Source organism: Periplaneta americana, chromosome 2 (assembly GCF_040183065.1).
Source record: "Periplaneta americana isolate PAMFEO1 chromosome 2, P.americana_PAMFEO1_priV1, whole genome shotgun sequence".
Taxonomy (NCBI): domain Eukaryota; kingdom Metazoa; phylum Arthropoda; class Insecta; order Blattodea; family Blattidae; genus Periplaneta; species Periplaneta americana.
Window position 1 is genome coordinate 33,178,797 of NC_091118.1, and position 24,758 is coordinate 33,203,554.

General features: G+C 36.7%; 2 protein-coding genes across 3 annotated transcripts in view; one reads left to right on the forward strand and one right to left on the reverse strand.

Moving 5' to 3' along the window:
* The window catches only part of Evi5 (ecotropic viral integration site 5), a 349,793-nt gene extending 346,964 nt beyond the window's left edge, over nt 1-2,829 (reverse strand). For both annotated transcript variants that reach the window (XM_069814642.1, XM_069814634.1), the window contains exon 1: nt 2,694-2,829. The gene's annotated coding sequence lies outside the window, so the exon portion shown is untranslated. The remainder of the gene's footprint in view (nt 1-2,693) is intronic.
* A 176-nt stretch (nt 2,830-3,005) lies between these two features.
* On the forward strand, nt 3,006-24,196 carry LOC138691977 (putative peptidyl-prolyl cis-trans isomerase dodo). Its single transcript, XM_069814683.1, has 3 exons — nt 3,006-3,118; nt 20,056-20,259; nt 23,028-24,196. The coding sequence occupies exons 1-3, from the start codon at nt 3,064-3,066 to the stop codon at nt 23,246-23,248; spliced, it is 480 nt and encodes a 159-aa protein (XP_069670784.1). The 5' UTR covers nt 3,006-3,063; the 3' UTR covers nt 23,249-24,196.
* The last annotated feature ends 562 nt before the right edge of the window (nt 24,197-24,758 follow it).

Genomic DNA, 24,758 nt, shown 5'->3' on the forward strand with positions numbered 1-24,758 from the left:
TCCTGGACCTTTGTTTACTACTACATTCTCTGTTTACTTCTGTTGTGAAATGCTACCCACTCTCACAACATGCACCATTGTTTTGTGTTCTTAAACGAATGACTATCATAGGCCCAATACAGCATGGACCATATCTCAACAGATATTTGTTTCCGGACATGTTAATAGAAAGTTTTTTTTTTCTGATTTCAACCTATACTACCTCTTGTAAATATGACTTTTATACACCCTGTATATAGCCTACATAGCTTCATAGAGCGTTAACGGTAAAGGATACGGGACGGCGATTATGTCAAAACGTGTTTCTCGATCGAGAGAAATCAAAGTACCGGTAATTAAATAAAAAGTTTGTCTCTAAATAAACTACACATTAATTAAATAATAGGCCTACAAATAATATGTGTTTAAGCATAGTCTAGTATATACAATCATGAAGCTTGAGTTGTGAGGGTGCTAGGAACAATAGACTGTGCCGGTACTATTTCGCATTGTCTGTAATGAGGCGATAGTAGCGATCCTAGTGGTTAGCAACTATCTATGGATGCATATTTACTACGTATTGAGCTTCGTGACTGTATATACTAGACTGTGCTTTAAGTATTGGCGTATTGACAAAGAGCACAGAAGGGACAAACGTCAACAGTCCGAAGACTGGTTGAAATCTCGTGACATCAGTAAGGCATCACTCATGAGGCAACTAAGCCAAGAGTTAATGCAGTAGTTTGGCAGTTACTTTCTCCTCCATTGCATACATCGTTTGATTGGCAACGTACGTATTAATGAATGAACGTCTGAAAATATAATAAACTACAGTCATTGTTGTAGTTAATATGTGCCATGACCGCCGTTGTGGCTATTTGGATTGCGCGTACGCTTCCCGACAAAGTGGTTCGAGGTTCGATTTCCGGCGTGCGCAATGGAAGAAATTTATCTTCCGTTCACGCGACTCTGGTGTTTGTCCTGCGATGTCTCTGCAGTAGCCCTGTGCCATGCTAACCCCATGACCTGGGAGGCCCGGTACTTGTGAGATGTTTAATATGTGATTAAGTGATTTTCCCTCGCCTTCCTGCAGTGGCTTGTAAGAGAGGGAAAAGGAGATTAAACCAAGAAATAAGTATATAGGCCTATGTCATTATTTACATACTTTACTTACTACCACATAAAATACGCTGAGACAATATTTGCCAGTTTTATCACCCGTTACTTACATCTAAGTAGTTAAATAAAAACTAAAGAAATGCCAAAGCATTAAAGAAACTACATGCTACAGAACACTTCATGCCCGCGGACCAATTAACGAGAGACTTACTCAATAGGCTATTGGCCTATAAAAGTATCGTGGCGTAATTCGAAAGATCAGTTATCTTGTCTGCTATCGTTTTATTAAATTTAATGACAAGGTGCTTGTGAATCAAGACAACTTAAAAAAAATATAACATAAAATGAGAAACTGTCAAATCCTACGGGATTTCCGATTTTATTTTGATACATCTTATAACGTATATTAACAATTTAATAGTCTATAGGTTGTTTGGTTGTTCTGAACAGACGCCAATAGAAATATGAATTCTTTTTCAAGTCATGCAGAGAAGCCTGTAGGTCAGGGGAGTACTTTGATTCCATTACTTTTAACAACAATAAAACTGCTACAACATTGTGGGACTCCACGAGTTGCTGTCCACCATAAATGGAGCGGGAATCGAACCAGACTGACGTCATGGGGCCACGCCCGCCAGGGAATATACTTAGACTGCAGATGTCACTCAAAACATACCTTAATTATAATTAGCAAATTCAACGCACGACTAAAATGGCGACTGTTTCGAAAAATCTGTCGTCTGTCAAGTGTTGGCGGCCTTAATTGAACAGGCTAGTCACGTGACATAGGCGAAATTCAAATGTTTATTATTGTCGCAGGTAACCGTTACACATGAAAGTATTGATGGAAATATATTTTTTTTTTCTAAATGGAACCTTTTTTTGGCTTCGTCTTCTGACAAATTTCCACGAAAGAATTAAAATGAGTACAATAATAATCGATGTGTCCGGCGGTCCTCAAGTCATCAAAATTTTACGATTGAAACGAGGTCAAGAATTCCAGTGACTTCTTCATTTCCCATAATAGTTCGCATTTTTTAGGAAGTCAGCAGTTTAGTTACCACGCATGCACGGCCTCCTAAATGACACGTCGGAATATCTCCACACACCGTGTCTCTTATCTTACACCTGCTCTACTTTCCCTTCATGGTATATGGACGTGGGTGATGTGGCAACAGCCAATTATTTATAACTCGTTTTAAATGAATATAACAATTTAATGTTATAGATTTTGACACACAAGTTCAGATACATAAACGCGTATTATTTTTCATTATTTACTTGTTTCACGTTCAATTTATGTATTATTTACGAAAGTATTAATCAGAAGTACCAATGATAACTTAACCTTAAGAAACAGTACTTCACTTATAACCAGGTTATATTTCACATAACATGCAATAGAGATATACACTCCCAACAATGATCTCATCTGTACATAACCCACACAAATATGTAGGATGTAGTCAACCCTGTCAAATGTCAAAATTGGTTGTCCTACTTTGTTTACATCACTCAAATACGAATACCCCTTTTTTATAAAAGATATACGAACTAAATAAATACTAGGATATTTCAAAATAAGAATAACTTACGTCCGATCGGTGATATACGCGCTCCTAATAACAATTTGTCGCTGGAATATAACACTAAACTCGCGACAAGTGCTGACACACCAATACAATGAACCGCCAGCTGATACTTTCGTCACCGAAGTGTGTGCCTACTGCTTTTTCGTCACAGTATACTGAACTGTAGACATAGTCTAACAATATGTTTCATTGGTAGCACTACATTTGATGTACAGTTGGATTTGTGGAGTCTACACCAATAGAATGCTGGCTTTCATACATAGTTGGCACTTTCAAAACCTGGTTCAAGTTCCGAAACGGATTTCGTTCTTCACTTCTCCACGTTTTCAAGCTACCAGTTCGCTCACAAATTCAGTTGACTTCCGGTTCAACAATGGCGGAGGAAGAGTTGCCGTCTGGGTGGGAAAAGCGTTTAAGCAGGTCTACTGGTGTGTTTCTTAAAATTATTTTCACTTTCTGCAATTTATATTTCTTGTATTGAGTTGCATCGATATGAATTATTGTTTTCGTTCACGTAAATACCTCTAGCGGTTAGATATCGTTGGTAGCGTCCAGTGGATCGATAAGTTGGCGTATGTAAATGCTATGGATTGTCTGAAATATACACCACGTATACTTGTATTAACGCACAACACAGAGTATTGTATTTTCATAAATGTTAACGGAAACAATGTGTCGGGGGACATCATTATTCCGGAGACATTTTCAATTTTTTAATTATTAAAATACGTTACTCGTAACGTCCACAAATCCACGTTGAGTATATAAGTATGCATTTTGTTAACTTGTTTATTACTCTGTATGAGAGGGTTGTTTCCTAATAAACCAATATTGTAGAATGTAGCCTTAAATTCACATTTCCTCATGGACAGTTTCGAAATTAATATGTTAATGAAGTGACCGTAAGGTTTGTTTTGAATTTTGTATATGCCATGCATTAAAGCATCTTTGCGCCATCTCTGTTTGAAAAACTTAACTGCGATAAGTACAACAGCACTCTTGAAGGGAAGTATGTAATGGTGTGAAAAAATTTCTCGAAAAATACTTTAATATTCATGTACTAAAGATGGAAAAATCACTCTAATTTATGCACCCTCATATTCTTTTCATATATGCAGTACCCTTCCCATAGTTTTTTTTCATAGTCATTTTATGAATAAGAATGTGGTGGCGACCGTACTTTTTTTTTAAGAATGGTAATTTTATATTGCGTTCTCAATTGTTTCCATCACGATCGTAAATGGAATGTGGTTTATCATGATCTGTAGACCTAATTCTTCCCCATTCTTTGAAAATCAGGTCGGTTTCTTTGTGGGCAACAGTAAATGGTGCAGTGCAATGTATATGTATAAGTAGTTACGTTAGTGCCTTCCAAATTATTGATTCAAAACATTCTATAAGAAATTCACGGTATCATTTAGGCTATATTACCATGATTAAAAAAAAAAAAGTTGCCTTCCGTAAAATGAGACGATTTACCACCATTTAAATGCAATTTCTGAAACTTCATGATCTCCGAAAATAGCTATTGCATTACTACGATCACAGTACCATCAACAAAATAAAATATCATATGCACATTTCAGGCTAACGATATATGCACTCACTGCTTTCGTAATCGTAATCAGTCGTATATAGCGTTTTGTTGACTCACAACACACATTGCAACTAGCATTGTGGAGATTGGTGCCAATGACCTTGGGCTTTCAAATTCCCACGCATTCGTGATCCCGATTCGTCTTGTTTTTCTCCAAACAATGGCTCGCAACAAGCTTGCAATCTACATACCACGGCCGCCTGTGCGAAATGAATGAATGCTAATCATAGGCTAGCTTTCAGTTACAGAGCAGTGGTCTTCGAAAATGACATGTAATTGAAATATATTGAAATAAGCAATATACATAATTAATGTTGTATGAAATTGAAATAAAGAATACGTATTATTAATAGCTGCAGCGAATAAAAAATTCTAATGATCATGCCCACGTAATTATTTCTTTTAGCACTCCGTTTTCAAGTAGATTGTTTGGTCCAAGTTACGGTTTTTTAAATTCATATGATGTGCGAGTTAAAAATCAGAATTCCATATATCTGAAAATGAATTAAACTAAACATTGTCTTTATAGGCCTACTCCATGCCACTATTATTTGTGGAGAAAACTTTGTTTGTGGCAAGTTTACAGTCTCTCGAGCATCTTCTTGCCACTAGATTACATCTCTATTGCCTTTACCGTGAAAAAGAATGAAAAATGCACTAAATATTATAACATTACATGATTTTTAAATTAGTGGTATTTATTTCCTTCAGCGCAACGTGAGCATATGTGAGGAGACAGTTCCGACCCCTGTGACTAACCTTGTCACAGTCCTTGGTCTCCTGTCACTTATCTGTGCCTCATCTAACCCAGTCTAACCTTATCACATTCCTCAGTCTCCTGTCACTTCTCTCATCTAACCCACTGTAATCTTGTCACAGTCCTTGGTCTCTTATCACTTACCTGTGCCTCATCTAACCCACTCTAACCTTATCACATTCCTCGGCCTCCTATCACTTCTCTCATCTAACCCACTGTAACCTTGTCACAGTCCTTAGTCTCTTATCACTTATCTGTGCCTCATCTAACCCAGTCTAACCTTATCACATTCCTCAGCCTCCTGTCACTTCTCTTATCTAACCCACTTTAATCTTGTCACAGTCCTTGGTCTCCTATCACTTTTCTGTGCCTCATCTGACCCACTCTAACCTTGTCACTCCTTGGTCTGCTGTCACTTAGCTATCCCCTCATATAACCCACTCCAAATTTGTCACATTCCTCGGTCTCTTGTCACTTAGCTATCCCTCATCTAACCTAACCTAAACTAACCTTCAACTCGCAATATTTACGGAAATACAAACCAGCGGAGGGTAAAACACTGCACAACACAGTCCCCATGATCAGATGATACTACTACTACTACTACTACTACTACTACTACTACTACTACTGCTGATACTACTACTACTACTGCTGCTGCTACTGCTACTACTACTGCTGCTACTACTACTGCTACTACTACTACTGCTGATCTACTACTACTACTACTACTACTACTACTACTACTACTACTACTGCTGCTGCTGCTGCTGCTGCTGCTGCTACTGCTGCTACTACTGCTGCTGCTACTACTACTGCTGCTGCTACTACTACTACTACTACTACTACTGCTGCTGCTACTACTACTACTACTACTACTACTACTGCTGCTACTACTACTACTACTGCTGCTACTACTACTACTACTACTACTACTACTACTACTACTGCGTGTCAAATGCTGTAAGCCCACAGCCAATAAAAGTAAATAGTTACGAAATTAATTTTACACAATAAATATACGAAACAAATGTATTACTACGACTATAGAACAATAATAAATTTAAGGGAGGTGGGATATGATGGTAGGAACTGGATTAATCTTGCTCAGGATAGGGACTGAGGGTGGCAATGAACCTCCAGGTTCTCTAAAGCCATTTGTAAGTGAATAAGTATAGAACAGTAATAAAATTCCATTACTTCAAATCATTTACAGTAAATCTGTAACAATATACTGTATAGTTATGTTAAGTTTACAATCCATAATACGTATCTTTGGACAGTTGACTAAACTACAATATAAAAAATCTAAACACTAGTGAAAATTGAGTTCACAATCTTGATAATCTTATTGTACCATTGGTCTTCTTTAAAAAAAATTCGGTTCCTTGCAGTAAAGTAGAAAAGTAACTTCGAAAACTTTTCTTTGTGAAGAAATGATAAAATGTAAAAGTTTGAGTTCGTTTGTGGTCTGAAATTTGATTTTGAGTTACTATTGTAATAAAAGTCATCCCCATTATAGGCCGTAAAGGCACTCAGGCTGGCAGAAGGTTAAGGCTCCTACCTGTACTGACAGTCAACATTAAGGGCAGTAGGGATGTCAGTCCTACATGTCTACTGCCTTTACTCCCAAGGAAATACACTGGGATTCATTTTCATTACAGGCTGAATAAACCCCAGGACCATAGTGTGGTCGGAAGAATTACAGCAATGGAAAAAATCCATGGCCCCCCCCCATCAGGAATCGAACTCGCAACCTTCCAGCTTGCAGAATTATGCCTTAATTGTGTGCCTCGTTATTGTAATAAAATATATAAAAAAAAAAACTTTCATTCCAAACAGTTTCGGTTTAATGTAATAATTCAGTAATCTGTAGTTAAAAGATACCAGAGAAAAATAAGTGCTATAAGTGACTGGTTTCGCATGAAATTTCGGTCAGTGTATGGGACTGGTGCCCATCCAGCATCATGATGAATTTGGGGAGCTATGATAGGGAAATCCAGTTGCGGAAACCAGCTGTAATGGCTGGGGGGACAGTCGTGCTAACCACACAATACCTACGTTCTGATCGTTTACCTCTGCTGAGGCATGTGGATGTGAGGCCAGTAGCTGGCTGGTCGGCTTTAGCCCTTCATGGGCTGTCATGTCACGGATTAGACCTATTATTTATTAGTGGCATTTATAGGGAAGATTCCCCCCCCCCCCACCAATATAATTGCAAGTTACTTATCCTAGCCAGATATGATAATTTCCTTCTGCATTTCCTAGGATGTAATTTTTCAAATATGTTTAATTTCAGATACTTCGTTATTGCATCATATTCAATAGCTTATATTGTCGTAAATCACAAATTTGCAGTCTCTTCTCGCCTTGTGTTTTTCAGCAGTACTGAGAAGTCAGTGTTATTGTTGATGAGAGTGACCTCTATAATTTGGGCGATGTTTTTTAATTGAAATTAATATAATTGACCTTTTTTTTTTTACAATACTATAACATCATGATAAACAAGAGCATGTCTTTTTAATATGATGCATCTTTTTGATGGTGAGCACGGGGGAAAGGTGATCAAAATGAGTCCTCCCTCCCCTATAGGAAAATAACATCATACAATGCTGTTGTCCATATTCAAATTTAGTTTTCGAAATCCAGCATCTTTCAAACTAAACTACGACGTGCTTAATAAAAGGGCTGATTTTTAATTTTCACTCCTGATATCTGTCACATTTAGAAACAATGACCAACCAGGTTCTGATAGATTTTGCTCCCAAAAATGAAGTAAGCTATTTGTGGAATAAATGCAAGATTCTTTGTCTCACTTAAGACTTTTATTTACCTAAATGTTATGGTTTCACACAGTAGGTATATTAACTACAATCGTCACAAGTGTTTTATTATGTACGTCCATCTCCATCAAATAGAATGGTTTTTTTTTTCTTTCTGTAATTGTAGTTAGAGCACTTGATTGATTGTGGTATACTGTAGAATATATGAGGCGGTATCGAAAATATTCTGGACTGGTGCCATAAAGAATTAAAAACTCACTATAGCTCCTGTTGGCAGCATCACCCAAAGTACCTATTTCCCTTGCAAATGGATACATCATTCCCAGTGCTTCCTCCATCCCTGGAAAACATTCTGGAAGCTCATTTCGTAGAGACTGTTAAGCACCATCCATGATTCCTTGTAGGTGTCCTCATTGGTGTGTCCACGCCTGTGGAGTAACTGCTAGCGCGTCTGGTCACGAAACCAGGTGCCCTGGGTTCGATTCCCAGTTGGGACAAGTTACCTGGTTGAGGTTTTCCCTCAACCCAATATGAGCAAATGCTGCATAACTTTCGGTGCTGGACCCCGGATTCATTTCACTGGCATTATTACCTTCACCTCATTCAGACGCTAAATAACATAAGCTGTTGATAAAGCATCGTAAAATAACCTACTACTCATTGGTGTCGAAACGACGCCCTTTCAGCTAAGTGTTTTTGAGAACAGTTTCAACATATTCTCCACTGGAAATGAGACATTTGCCACACCGTGGGGTCAACTTTTTTGTATCCTTGAGTCATAGAAGTGTGCCACCTGGGATCAGAAACAGTGTGTGACAACCGTTTGCACTTCTCTGTTGATCCCATGATACAAGAAATGCCTCAATTCGGGTGGGGAATATGTTGAAAAATAGTTCAATTGCTGTATCTGTTCCAATAAATCTTTTCATGAAATTCTGTTTTCTTTCTGTAACTAGCCCCAGGGAAACTTACTTTCTTGGGAGCCCTCGTAATTGCACTCAAATGGCCAAAATTTGTAAACACTTATTTTAACATTACTAAAATGATGAAAGAAAAAAAAAAATTACTTTTTTGTCTGCCTCCCCCCTCCCCCCCATGAGAATGTTTGCTTGTGAGTTTTGAGTGATTTGTGAGTCAAGGCATTGTCATGTGAAACAGCCAGTAGAAGTCGGAATTTTCTGACATGTCTCATAATCTATTTTCACATATCACAAAGGCTATGAATAGTCTAATGTCAATACTCATGGATGAGCTGGTGATTTTTTTTTATAAAGACATTTTGAGGAGTTCTTTTGGCCACAGTCTCTCCCTGTGTGGTTATCATCAGCTGATGGTTTACTGGCTTTGCATCTCATATACCATTAAGCACCTCTTTGAAACGAAGAGTTTGCTCACTTAACACTTGTTCGAGCTTTTCCATGATCTGTATTTGACTTTTTCTTAGATTCACACAACATTTGTTGCATCGTTTCTTTTTTATCATCTTAAAAAAATCAACATATACATGCATGATGGGGAATATCGTTTCCACTTAGCTTAGCTTGATACATTGACTTACAATATATGCCAGTACTACCATCTAGCAGTATGGTGCACTACAACTGATTTAGGCATAGTGGCTCCAGTCTGGAATATTCTTGATACCATCTTGTACGAGCAGGGTAGAACTAGGGTGATGCATCTTTATCAGTCAAATTCCTTTGATTATTTTATTTTTAATAAAGGATGGTTAGTATACAACCAAACAATTACAGCATTAGTTTTCAACCTCTGAAGTTATTTTTGTAGTATTTCCAAATATACAGTGTGCCTGATTTCCTTATTGCTAAGCAGTATTATTTTCATTGTCTGCAGCTGTGATAGTCTTTTGTTATGTTGCCAGCAAAGAAGTCAAAATAGAATCTCGGGAGTTACTACTGAATAACTGTATGATATTTTACTGTGTTAACTTTTGCCATTTATCTGGCTGACTAGTTTCGAAGTGGTATGCTTCATTGTCCAAAGTAATAAATTGCAAAAGTTAACACAGTAAAGATATCATAAAGTTACTCAGTGATTATAAGTGTTAAATGTATCGAACAATGAATAATATTAACACTAATTGTTGTCATAATATTAAAAATATAAATAAAATATGTAGATTTAGTTTAAAATGTTCTACATAATGTATAATAATTCTCTTTCTATACTTTCTGTTATTCTGTTAATTGTTATATACATTTCCCCTGTGTGCCTGGGTTTGATCCCCAGTGCACCTCTAATTTTGAACAAGCTTGTGTTACACACTGAGGTTTTCTCTGGGAGCTCCAGTTTCCCTATGGCATTGTAACAAATCTTCATATCATCTCATCTCATTGCGGGTATAGCATAGACCAGCCTCCCATGGCGCACCCTTGGCAACGACTCTGTTAGTAAATTGGTCTACACAACTGGCTGTCCATACTGTGGAGTAACGGTTAGTGCATCTGGCCGCAAAACCAGGTGACCCGGGTTCGATTCCCGATTGGGGCAAGTTACCTGATTGAGGTTTTTCCAGGGTTTTCCCTCAACCCAATATGAGCAAATGCTTGGTAACTATCAGTGCCGTAGCATGAAATTTTGAGCAGGGGAAGCTAACTCAAGTTGTCTTTCATGCAATATGAGAAAACGTATTACAAAAATATAGTCTTAAAATAAATAGTAGTCAATGTCAAGTCAGCAGTCAAAGATTGGTTGGAACCTTGTAACACCAATAAGGCATGATCTCAAATAGTATATAGTAAATCATGGTTTACACATATCTCTAACAAATAGACACGTATACGTATAACATTCACTCACTCCCTGTCATACTTAGATAAATCACAATATTAACGGTCAATAGATACAGTATTAGTATCATTACGTAAGTGTGCGTCTGTATTTTGAGTGTGTCCTTCATTGACAGCAAGGGAGTCGGTCATTTGTTTTTTAGATCACACTTTTGTTCGTAAGTCAGTCTTGATAATACAATTGTCCTAAAAAATTCAAGTAAATTAGTGTCAGGAACTGTTATTTCACTTATTATTTATTATATCAGCCACAATGCACACTAACACTTCAACTGAACACAACTGACGAAAAGGGATAACTCGGAAACTACTTACTTTAAATGTTAAAGCTAGTTTCACACAGAAGAAACCAGTCAGCTTGGAAGCTGGTGTGTGCAGGCTTCTTGTTTACTGCTGCATCACAAATCATCCTGACCTGCCGCATCACAATATTTAATGCGTAAATATAAATTCTATTAAAATTAATAAATAATTTTGTCCATAAACTGCAGGTTTATTATGAAATTATTATTAACTGGGGAAGCTGAGCTTTTTAGCTTACATTGACACTACGCTACTGATAACTATGGGTGCTGGACCCCGGACTCATTTCACCGGCATTATCACCTTCATCTCATTCAGACATTAAGTAACCTAAGATGCTGATAAAGCATCATAAAATAACCACAACTGGCTTCATATGGATGAATGACAAACAGTTAAATACCCGCCAAAATGTAAAATATATATATTTCTTCTCTCTGTGAATTTTCAAATAGGATGACTAAGAACTTTTACGCCTGAAAAATTCTATCCAAATCTTGATTGTACTTGTTGGGTAGAGGTAGTGACTCAGACTGTTGAATAGTAAACTGAGAGAGATCATTCATATCACACGATCACCATGCTGCTTGTACTGACTGCCACACCCATCAGAAAACTCAACTCCCATCCATAGTGATTGGGTGAGCCCAATAGCCTTGTGTTTGTCCTGTGTCATCGTATAGTTGATCTTAACCAGCATACACAGCACGAGGTGCATAAACGAAACTCATAACTGCAGGAGTAAGTGTTGCATAGTGATAAGGGAGATGTACTCTACAAACCCAGAAACAAAATTTGGGCTACTTGAATTTTCCAAGCATTGAGCATCCGCAGTATGTTGTAACTAGAACTTTGAAAATTCAGGTGGCCCAAGTTTTGTTCCTGGGTCTGTACAACATAATGCATAATGTATGATGATCCTTTCGTGATAATTTTTCTGCTTCTACATTAAGCACACATGACTATATAAAATTAATACTTTTCCAATCATTTGTAAAGCAATTCAGTTGGTAGAACAACTAGCTATGGACTGGAAGGTTCTGGGTTCGATCCCTGTTGGTGACGGGATATTTCTCATTGCCACAGCTTCCATAACTGCCCCATTCAGGCTCCTGTCAAATTGAGTACCTGATTTTTCCCAGGTGTAGAAGGCTGTGAGGGTGTGATGCCATTACACCACCTCAATCTAGTACAAAAATCATGTCCACACCTGTGGAGTAACAGTCAGCACGTCTGGCTGCGAAACCAGGTGGCCCGGGTTCGAATCCCAGTTGGGACAAGTTACCTGGTTGAGGTTTTTTCCGGGGTTTTCCCTCAACCCAATACGAGCAAATGCTGGGTAACTTTCGGTGCTGGACCCCGGACTCATTTCACCGGCATTATTACCTTTATTTCATTCAGACGCTAAATAACCTAGATGTTGATACAGCGTCGTAAAATAACCCAGTAAAATAAAAATAAAATACAAAAATCATGACAGCATGGAGCTCTATCTCCATACGGCTTAAAGGGAGTTCTTTACCTGTAATAAAACACTCCATACATGTTGAGGATAACTTCCACAAGTGTAATATGGGCATATTTGCAGCACCTAATTCAATTTAATTTTACCCTTTATACAGGGTGTTTCATAGTTCCTATTACAAACTTCTAAGGGTTATAGAGGGGACTAAGTAGTTTGATTGGCAACCCATGTCCGGAAATGTATTGCTTCAGTGCAAACTAAGTTTGAAGATCGATTCGATTTAAAATCTCCCACTTCACGGTACGCAAACAAAATGGGCTGAGAGCGACTTCTGCAGTCTCTTGATATCATATCTCTTGTTTACAATTAGTTCTACGGAATCGGCTTTCACATCAGTTGCAATTCAGTCAATGAGCAGTACAGGACGAGACAACAGTCCTCTGCTATTGTCTGTCTTCTGTTTACAATCAGTTGTACGGAGTCGGCTTTCGCATCAGTCATTGAGCAGTACAGAACGAGAGAGACAATACCAGGGGACTGCTGTCTCGTCCTGTACTGCTCAATGACCGAACACAACTGATGTGAAAGCTGACTCTGTAGAACTGATTGTAAACGGAAGACAGACAATATCAGGGGACTGCAGAAGTCGCCCTCAGCCCATTTTGTTTGCATACCGTGAAGCAGGAGATTTTAAATCGAATCGATCTTCAAATTTATTTTGCATCGAAACAATACATTTCTGGTGGCCGGGTAGCTCAGTTGGTAGAGCAGCTGGCTACGGACTGGAAGGTCCAGGGTTCGATCCCAGGTGGTGACAGGATTTTTTCTCGTTGCCAAACTTTCAGAACGGCCCCGAGGTTCACTCAGCCTCCTATAAAATTGAGTACCAAGTCTTTCCCGGGAGTAAAAGGCGGTCAGAGCGTGGTGCCGACCACACCTCCTCATTCTAGTGCCGAAGTCATCGAAAGCATTGGGCTCTATCTCCATGCCCCCCAAGTGCCTTCATGGCATGTTACGGGGATATCTTTACCTTTTACAATACATTTCCAGACATGGGTTCCTAATCAAAACTCTATCTACTTAGTCCCCTCTACAACCCCTAGAAGTTTGTAATAGGAATTCTGAAACACCCTGTATACAAGAGTTTTGAAGAAATTGAATTACAACATGAACATTCAGGTTTTTTTGTAGTAAACATCTATTGATTGTTCCTTCGTAATTAAAAAAAAAATCAATATTTTCATTAGAGTAGAAAACAAAAGGAAATCTGCATCATGTATCTTGTTGTCAAGAGATCAACTCCATGGAATCCCAAGCAAGTACAATCGCAGTTCCTACAGCTGACACCAACACTTGGGTCATCACTTGTGGCATTAAGAAGAAGAAGATACCAAAATGATGCGTCATCCTATTTCTAGCCCTATGTTTAAGATTATTAGAATAATTATTGTAATTGGAGAATGAAGTGAAGTACTTATTGATGCATGAAATAAAGAGTTGTACATGGAAATATGTTTGTTTTCTCTTGCATGATATGAATAAAAACCCACTCTCTTTACTGTTTGCGATATATTTCTGTATTATATTCTACTTTTAAGAATGTTTTCAGCTAAACCTTAAGTACAGTTTAAGTACATGGCACCCAGTGTTCACTTGAAGACATGTATTTTGTAGAGAGATTGTGACAGATCTTTGGACATCATCTGTTTTCCCATCTCATTCCATGTTTAAAATTTTTGTTCTATGTTTACTCCAAAATTTTTCTTTTATGCTTTAAGTACAAGTTTACCTTATGCTCCAGTTTGAAGATCCTGAGCCTGTTTTTCTGGTCAATCTAATTTTAAAAAAGGAATATATAGAGTCTGTATGCAGCAGAAAAACATATCAGCTGTAAATGTGTAGTCATCTCTTTTAATCTTTGTACAGTGAAAGACAATAGGATTAAATTTAACACTTTTATGCTCGATACTCTTCAGAAATTATAAATGAAACAATTGGTTTATGACACCGAAATTAAGATATAAAAAATGAAGCATATAGAAAAAAAATATGATAAAGTACGATTTAATTCTAAATCACTGACACCAGTTGCACCAGACGTTGCATTTAATAGTTCATCGATTGTTGGTGGTGTAGGGGAACATACATTCACCATTTACATTGGTAATCAAACTGTAGGAAAGAAGGCAGAAAAAGCTTATCCCCCCCCCCCTTGCATTTTCGCACTTTTTTCAGTCTACTTTTTTTTTTCATTTGCACGCTTTTTTATGCCATGTTCTCATTTGTTCAGCCCCTAATTTTGACATCGTTTCTATCAAAAAAGGTTCTCAAAATTGTAATTCTACTTATTGGTTTCAACTAATAATGTCACAACACTACAGAAAATACACTGCCCAGAGGCAGTCCCACTTCTACCAATTTATACATTATTTTATGTAAATGTTTGGAAAAGTGCAAACATCAACATTATTTACGTGATAACATAGTAATGACATGCAAAGCTCTCTTAAATTGTCTGTTACAGAAATGTTATATTCATTAGACATTAGGCTAGTGGTTTGTTACATTTAGCTCATTTAAAATTTAATTTTACTCTAGATGAGCAAATGAAAGCATTGTACTCACTAAGCAAGCATTGATATTTGATATTTGAATTTCACCAAGGTTGAAAGATGCCACCAAAAAAACTGATTAATTCCAAATCTATTTAGCCACTGGCATAGCTTAGACTCGAGCTTTGAGTCTCCTATTGACTACATAAGAAGCAAGCTGGTATCAGACAACAATGCTTATAACACTGAAGCAGTATGCAGTAGCACAGTATTAGAGTGTATCATGTGACAACTTTATTCTCAATAAATTTCTCAACCATGCCTAGTAACTTTCCCAAGAGACTACCATTTTTCTTACACTGTTACAATTCTTAGCTTTTAATGCACACAATTCTTAACAATAGAGAGAATTCCAGATTATTTACAATTATCTACATTTTCATACTTTTCTCCTCCTATTTCCAGTACTTTCATTTGGTTCTTCCATTCTTTGTTATTAACCATATCTTTTATAGGTTATTCGTTATCTCGTGAAACTAAGTGCTTGTGTGTGCCATACCATATTGTAAGTACCTTATAGTGGGGGTAAGTGAGCTTGCTAGCTACAAATAGAAGAATAGTGAGGGAAGCTTCTCAGTCCACTTTTTTTCTTCCCCTGACGTGCAGGTAGATTTCACGAGATAATTGATGGTTTGTAACAGTTTGTCAAATATCTCGCAGATCTACTGACGGTGGAAATACTATGATCATGCATTTAACATATTTCTGTATTATTATTTATTGTACTGAACTCTCCCATAAGAAATTTCGAAATCAACATCTGGGACTGCTATTATCCCATCATTAACACGAACAAAAATTGTTTTGAGATCCTTTCCTAACAAAGAGCACTGAATTCCTTCTCTGGAGCAAAGTGATTAGTACATAACATGGACCACTTTTTTTCCGAATCTCTAAGTTTTAACGAGGTACAGTCATTAGTGAGAACTTCACTTTTTAGTACCTTCATTATCTTTTGTAAAAATTTCTCCCTTCAAGATGCAGTATTTTATTAAAAGAATGAAGTGAAAAGAGTGTATAAATAGGAAGTTTTATAGATTTTAATTTTTCTTCACTTAATTGTAAACCTCACGCACAATTTAGTCGCATCCAGAACAATAAATTATCCTGTTTTCTCTCAGTTTGTAACACATATAGAAAGTCTGATATTCTGTGAATATTCTGTCATACATACAATAGTAACATTAGAACTGTAAGGCAGTTAGTGTGTACAATTCATATACATCTGAATTAAACTTCACAGTGTCACATCTGGTATGAAATAACTTTCATAAAGAATTTTTCATTTATAAAATGTGTATATTCCAACTTAAAATAAGATATTTTGTTAGTGTCTGTTATCATATTTCAATCTAGTGTTCTAAATTCAATTACATATTTTTGGCGTTTATTTGTAGTTAGTTACAGGAAGGGAAATACTGCTATTTGATTACTTTAGGCCTTTGGCCTTTTCTTAATGATTAGATCATGTGGTCTGCGCAGAAATACGGTAATTTGAATTACATTTGAAATTCCTTTCAATCTGAAATGGGGTTTAGGTGAAACAGACAGGATGGCCAGTGCAATATTATAAAACAGATTCTTGTAAACCTTTACTTCAAAAGTACCAAATACAAACCCTTCTTTGCGAATATGTATTTTACTTAAGGATGCCCTAGGTAGATAATTAAGATAAATTCATAACATCAATATAAAGGTATCCCCGTAACATGCCATGAAGGCACTTGGGGGGCATGGAGGTAGAGCCCCATGCCTTCCATGACCTCGGCACTAGAATGAGATGGTGTACATAACATCAATATACGACATTAAAATGAGCTTCTTAAGCCATCAGCTTCCCTGAGATATATTGCCAGAAAGATGTATTATTATTATTATTATTATTATTATTATTATTATTATTATTATTATTATTATTGATCACCTTACTTTTTTCTTCCATTTTAGTTTCTTTTCTAAGAAAACTGCTTTAAATTTTGGGGTGCATATTCAGTGTCTACACCGATAAATACGATGTGAATGCATAAAGTTTTCAATTCTCTACCATTTACATTATAAAATTATTAACAGACAATTAAAATCTATTTAATCTGCTCTCAAAAGTTATCTATGTTCATTTACTTTATATTATATAAATTAATTTTAGTTCTTTATTAGGTTTTTTCCTAGAAACTCTGTTTGACATTCGTATTGCTACTCACTATCGATTGGTCTCGTGAGTTTCGAGTCTTAACATCCTGCGACTCAAAAGACCTCTCAAAACCTGTGACAGATAGCTTTGCTTTGTTTTGTCCTGTTGAAGTATACGTAGGTGTCTATTTATCATGTACCTGGTGTAAGTTTTTTTTTCTGACTTTTTCTATATTCAGTTGTCCCTAGATACATGTACCAGAATTCCTAGAATGTAATGAATAATCTAATCTAAACTTACTGGGATTATTACAAATGGATTTTCCAATTGACAGCCACTGTTCGTAAATTAAATGCCTCAGAGTATCATCAGTAACTTGACAATTCATTGTGGGGCTTGGCTTCCTTTAGGGATTTTTCCACTGAAGACAATATAGGACATTACGTAGTTTAAGATTTCATGCTTTGGACTGACGGTATGTAATACTTACTCACTTACTTAAATGGCTTTTAAAGAACCCAGAGTTTCATTGCTGCCCTCATATAAGCCCGACATCGATCCCTATACTGAGCAAGATTAATCCAGTCCTTACCATCATATCTCACCTCCCTCAAATCCATTTTAATATTATCCTTCCATGTACCTATCGACCTCCCCATAATTCTTTTTCCCTCAGGTCTTCCAATTAACACTATATGCATTTCTGGATTCACACATACATGCTACATGCCCTGCACATCTCAGACATCTGGATTTAATGTTTCTTACTTATTATGTTATGTGAAGAATACAATGCATGCAGTTCTGCATTATGTAACTTTCTCCATTCTCCTGTAACTTCATCCCTCTTAGCCCCAAATATTTTCCTAAGCACCTTATTCTCGAACACCCTTAACCTCTATTTCTCTCTCAGAGTGAGAGTCCAAGTTTCACAGCCATACAGAATTTCTCTCTCAGAGTGAGAGTCCAAGTTTCACAACCATACAGAACAACCAGTAATATAATTGTGTTATAAATTCTAACTTTCAGTTTTCTTAAAAGCAGACAGGATGACAAAAGCTTCTCATCTGAATAATAGCAGGCATTTCCCATATTTATTCTGCGTTTAATTTCCTTCTCATTCATATTTGTTACTGTTAATCGAAGATATTTGTATTTTTCCACCTTTACAAAGGGTAAATTTCCAATTTTTATATTCCCATTTCGTACCATGTTCTGGTTACGAGACATAATCGTTATGTTTTGTTTTTTTCGGGATTTACTTCCAAACCTATCTCCTTATTGCTTCAAGTAAAATTCCCATATTTTCCCTAATAGTTTGTGGATTTTCTCCTAACATGTTCATGTCATCCACATAAGCAAGCAGCTCATGTAACCTTTCAATTCCAGACCCTCTCCATTTTCCTGGACTTTCCTAATGGCATATTCTAGAGCAAGTTAAAAAGTAAAAGTGACGATATGTAATACATACTGATTTGAGTCTTCATGGGGAATGCATTCTCATATGAGTGTATGGGACCGATGCCTAATCAGCACTGTGATAAAAAAAATGGGGAGCTGTGATGAGTAAAATAATCACTTTATCTTACCAGTTTCATCGGCTTGGGAAATCGATGTGCTGACCATGTGCCCTGTTCTGGCTCTTGTTAAAAATGTTTGAACATGTCTGGGCAAGTTTTTGTACATTTTCAGGTCATTTGGTTTCTTAAGTACAGACTGTAAAATTTTTCCTTTGTCAGAAGCGAGCCAATTGTTGATCCATAGGTTTGTAAAATGAGACTTTACTGAAGCAAAAGCACTGGATAGAGATATCAGTTATAACATCTATAACAGTTATGATGTATCACCACATTGCTGTAGATGGGTTCCACCATAACTTTATATTACATTTTCCTGCAATTAATATGAAATATCGACAGTCTGTTTAATAACTCCACTAATCCTGAGTTTAACTTAACTCCAACAGTTCATTTCTCCTTACTAATCCTAAATATCCACCATCTGTATTTTCTCCTCCCAGATCACAATCCACCCATGTTCCTTCCTGCATTCTATTCTTCCTAACATAATTTATCTATAATTACGGTCTTCCGACATCCCATCTTACTCTTCCTACTTTAGCCTTTTACATTTTATATGTTTCAAGTCATTGCAACAATCTCCAATTTTTCATACAGTATATTCTATTGATCATTATTACTGTTGCAAAATATCGTTCTTAAATTTTAACTGTCTATCCTATTTAAAATCAGTATACTAAAATTTTCCTAACCCCCCCCCCCCGCCTAATTAAAAAAAAAAATAAAATCGCTATACCTATTTAACACTCAACTTTCTCAAGGTTTTACTCACTGGGATCCTCTTCTTCTTAATACACATCATTTTAATAATCTTGCTAAATCTTGACATGAGTTTCAATTTCATTCAACCTCAAGCAACACAAATAATGAACTACCTAAAAAAAATTGTAATTACACTCACTAATATTATTTTTCCTACATCATTTTCCAAGATTTGCTTCTTTACCATAAACTTCTACCAGTATCTATATTAATCAACTAGCCACTCTTTTAAATTTCCCCTCATCCATTTCAATTCCCAAACTTCCTAACGTTTCTAAGAATATAGTGTTCTAGAGTTCTATTATAATTCCTTTTCGTGAGATTCTCTGTCCCAGATTTATGATACCAAACAATTCAGATTTGAGGCTAAATAATAAATCACAGATCTCTTCTTGAGCACAAAGCCTACACTTGTTGTTGGCAGCCCCAACCTGGATATGTATTTTCTATGGATATTGTTGTCAGCCCACTACAGTCCTCAAGATAATTGTCTTTCAGGTCAGAACATGCCATGATGAAAATATTTGTTTACTGTATAGTTATAAATATTTCAATTTTATTGCAGGTCAACACTACTATCTCAATGTATACACCAAGGAGAGTCAATGGGATCGTCCAGAAAAACCAGCAGAGCCAGTGTCAAGTAGTGGACCTGACCAAGTCCAATGTAGTCATTTGTTGGTGAAACATCAGAACTCTCGAAGGCCGTCATCATGGAGAGAAGAAGAGATAACTCGTACCAAAGAAGAAGCTTTGGACCTTGTGAAGTGTAAGAGACTTATATTCATTCATTCATAGTTTTCTGCCTAAGAGCAGGTCTTCCACTGTAATCCCAGCATTCTTCCATCTTCCCTCTTCTCCGTATATGATCCATATATTTTAATGTTGCCTATCATCTGATATCTTCTCCTGCCCTGAACTTTCTACCTTTTCACCATTCCTTCCAGTGCATCCTTCAATAGGCAGTTTCTTTCTTCACCCACTCTTTCCAACACAGCTTCATTTCTTATTCTGCCTGTCCATTTTACACGTTCCATTCTTCTCCATATTACATTTCAATTAATGGTTCTAGTCATTTCTCTTCACTTTGTCGTTTATTTTTTTTTTATTTTAGTAGGTTATTTTACGATGCTTTATCAACAGCTTTGGTTATTTAGTGTCTGAATGAAATGAAGGTGATAATGCCGGTGAAATGAGTCCGGGGTCCAGCACCGAAAGTTACCCAGCATTTGCTCATATTGGGTTGAGGGAAAACCTCGGAAAAAAACTCAACCAGGTAACTTGCCCCGACCGGGAATCGAACCCAGGCCACCTGGTTTCGCGGCCAGATGCACTGACCATTACTCCACAGGTGTGGACCACTTTGTCGTAATATCCATGTTTTTGCCCCATACAGTGTCACACGAAGCACTTCATTAGTCTCTTCCTTAGTTCTTTTTCCAGAGGAGGTCCGGACAAGATGCTTCTTTTTCTGTTAAAAGCTTCCTTTGCCCTTGCTATCCTCTTTCTTTCTTCTTTATTTCTTTATTTATACTGGCAGAGTTAAGGCCATAGGGCCTTCTCTTACACTCTACCAGGTCACAAAGTATACAAGCAGTGAAAATTTAACAAAAAGTTAAAGAACAGAATACTAACATATTACAAAAATAATAATAATAATAATAATAATAATAATAATAATAATAACATAATAAAATCGACACTACACAACATGAAAATAATACCATAATAGAAAAAAAAAGAAAGTAAAATAAATTGGAATATAGTAAAAGCAACTCATTTAGTACAAATAGTTAATGCTATCCTCCTTTCGTCTTCCTGGCAGCTGCTCATGTTACTGCTTATAGTACACCCAAGTATTTGAAGCTGTCCACTTGTTCCACTGCCTCATTTTAAATTCGCATATTAGTGATTTATATATTATTCAGTACAGGATGGAAGTGATATAACTCTGCAGAATGAAGGGGGCAATAGAATACATTAAAATAAATTAAAAACCACTGAATGCGTTTTATAATTAAGTGCGTGGTTAATTAGGAAATTAGGCTGAAAGTCTGCATAATTTGGCAATGGCATGTTTCCGACTCATACATGAAAGTGTACACGCACCTGGTCTATACAGCCGAGTTCCATTCCTTGATCACCACAATAGGATTAACAAACTTTCTAATGGCAGGAAATATAGTAAAGCCTCGTGTCAGGTTCAAGCAAATGGAAAAACATTCGTGCCTCACAATTTGAAGAGTTATAAAATATTATAATGACATGTATTGTAAATAATAATTGTAGTCCTGATTAAATAATTACTAGAGAGCGAAATTTTAGGCCCTAAAAAGTGGCATTTTAGACGCCTAAAATAGGCTCTTAAACTCCTTTATTTAGGCTCTGTAGGCCTTTTTTTTTTTTTAAAGGATGTCACTAAGAGTCACCAATCACATTTCTATAGTTTGCTTCACATTAGATGATCAGCACCTATTGTGGCTATTGTGTCGCCCATTGCTGTACTTACAAATGGTGAGAAAAAAAAGAAGGGATTGTTATCTGTCTTGGAATGTAAGAGAATGCTTATTCGGGGGTCGACCTGGTTGGCAAGTTGGTATAGCACTGGCCTTCTATGCCCAAGGTTGCGGGTTCGATCCCGGGCCAGGACGATGGCATTTAAGTGTGCTTAAATGCGACAGGCTCATGGCAGTAGATTTACTGGCATGTAAAAGAACTCCTGCGGGACAAAATTCCAGCACATCCAGTAATGCTGATATAACCTCTGCAGTTGCGAGCGTCATTAAATAAAACATAACAGCTTATTCGGGTACAACCCAGTGAGTTTGTGTTAAATTGCTGACAGATGGAGGAAGATGTAATAATAATAATAATTTGTCCCACAGGAGTTCTTTTACATGCCAGTAAATCTACTGACACGAGCCTGTCGCATTTATGCACACTTCAATGCCATTGATCTAGGCCGGGATCGAACCCGCAACCTCGAGCACAGAAGGCCAGCACTATACCGACTGTGCTACCCAGGTCAACTGAAAGTTGGAATTTTAGGATTGAAAGATTGTAAGAATGAGAAGGGGTGGCCCAGAGGTACTTCTCTATTGTGTTGTTCACTGCTAGGAAGGAGTTGTTGTTATCCATCTTGGAATATAAACGGTGCAGGATGTTAAGAAAACAGTAAACAGTTACGAAAAATGCAAAAACTTAAAAATAGGCACTAACGTCGAAATAGGCATTTTAGGCACTATAAAACCCCTTAATTTATACTTACATTTCCATGAAAAATGTAAATATTAAATCTCAAGCCTGTATGTATCAAGGAAAAAAATAGGTTTTTGCCTAAATTTCGCTGTCTAATAATTACAACATTTTGTATATAACACATGTTAGTACTAGTTATTTTTAGCCTTTCTTTCCCATTTTATTTAAGGGGGGAAAAAGTAATTTCTCAGAGACTCGTTAAAAAGGGGTTGTACTGTATATTGCCAAGGCCTTAAAGAAGCATAGTTATAAGTTTGACTCAACATTTTATTTTTGCAGCTTATCGAGAACAGATTGTGTCCGGCCGAGCCTCCTTTGCAGAACTGGCACAGAAATTCTCAGACTGCAGTTCCGCCCGTAGAGGAGGTGATCTCGGGCCGTTCGGGAGAGGTGCCATGCAAAGACCGTTCGAGCAAGCGGCATTTGCTCTGAAAGTAGGAGAGCTGAGTGAACCAGTGACCACCGATTCAGGTGTCCACATCATTCTTCGCACTGCTTAACTTGCAGCTTGTGACGTCAAGGGTTCCATCCTGACTGCACAAAACCTCTGTTCATTCCAGCAGTCAGGACCACAATGTATTGCTTCCAAACTTTAGCTCAATTGATTGTATCATTCTGTTTATTCCCTCAGGTAATGACTGTATTTTCTGTTAAGTGGACAAGTTATTGTAATGAGAGTGTTTTGTTTCTTTCCTGTTTACCACTTTCACACAGAAGTCAAGCTGTTGCAAGATTTCATAGTCATTTGTGAATTACTTTAGATTTAAGTACCGGCAGACTGATTGAGACATCGAAGTACAAAGACACGGCAGCAGCTTGAGTCCTGTGTGTCGGTTGGAGTGTCCTCATTCAGTGGTACACTACGAATTTCATTATTGTGTTTGAAGAGGGCATCAATACTCAGTGAGATTATATGAGCTGTTGCCACGAAAAGGTGCTTTCCACAGCATCCATGTGAAGAATAATGTTTCTGAATTTACTCATATTATGCAATCGACATAAAATAGTGACCATTATGTTTGTACATGTTCTGTACCAACAAAATTGTCGATCTTATTACATTTAAAAAATTGTGCAAATCACCTTGAATCAATATAATGCAGCAATACAATTTAGATAGCAGAGAAACAGTTTAAGAGTCATACTGAAAGATTAGTAACATATAAGGTTTTTAGGGCCACAAGAACTACAAGGATTCCTCCAAGAGGTACAAAACAAGACATTTAGATCTGCAATACTTGAACACAATCCAAATCTGTCAGCTGTCATGCATTAATCTTATAGTTTCAATTATTTCTTAAAAGTACTGTTTAGGTTTAAAATTAATATTTAATTAAAAGAAGTGAAAATATATGTACATTGTATTTTCTCTTATAATCCAATGTTAAAAGCTAGTTTGATAAACATTTAGGCAGGTTATAAATACATAAATAAAAGTGAACCAGTAACGTATATTTATTATTTCGACTTCCTACATGCAATAGTGTATGCATTTTCCTTAATTTAGTGACATTGCAAGAACACTAAGTCACAAAAGTAGCTAGTTGAGTTTATAGTCCTGTGTCATTTACATATTGTCCCAACTACAGATCCTCTTTTATTATATTGCAATTCTATATATTACAGAAAGCTCATTATATTGAATTGAAAGTATTTTTCTTATTGCTTCATGTTCCTATCTAATGTACGTATATAAGAGACTGTTTTGTATTGTTTTTTCTTAAGGATATTAAGGACTACAGACATAAGTAATCAGTAGAATTCGAATTTATATGTACTAAAAGTTAAAAATGACACCGAGTGTAGTTGACTGGATGCTTTGTCGGTTAGGACGGTTTTTAGGCCTGGTTCACAAGATTCCAAAATGTAATAATAAAAAATTTAATCACAACGCATCTTGTAAACTGCGCAGTGATTTGTAAGTAGAAGGATTAAAGACCATAACGGTACTACCAAATGAAAAATACTGTATTTATCTGAATATAAGACGAGGCGTTTTTCCAATTTTTG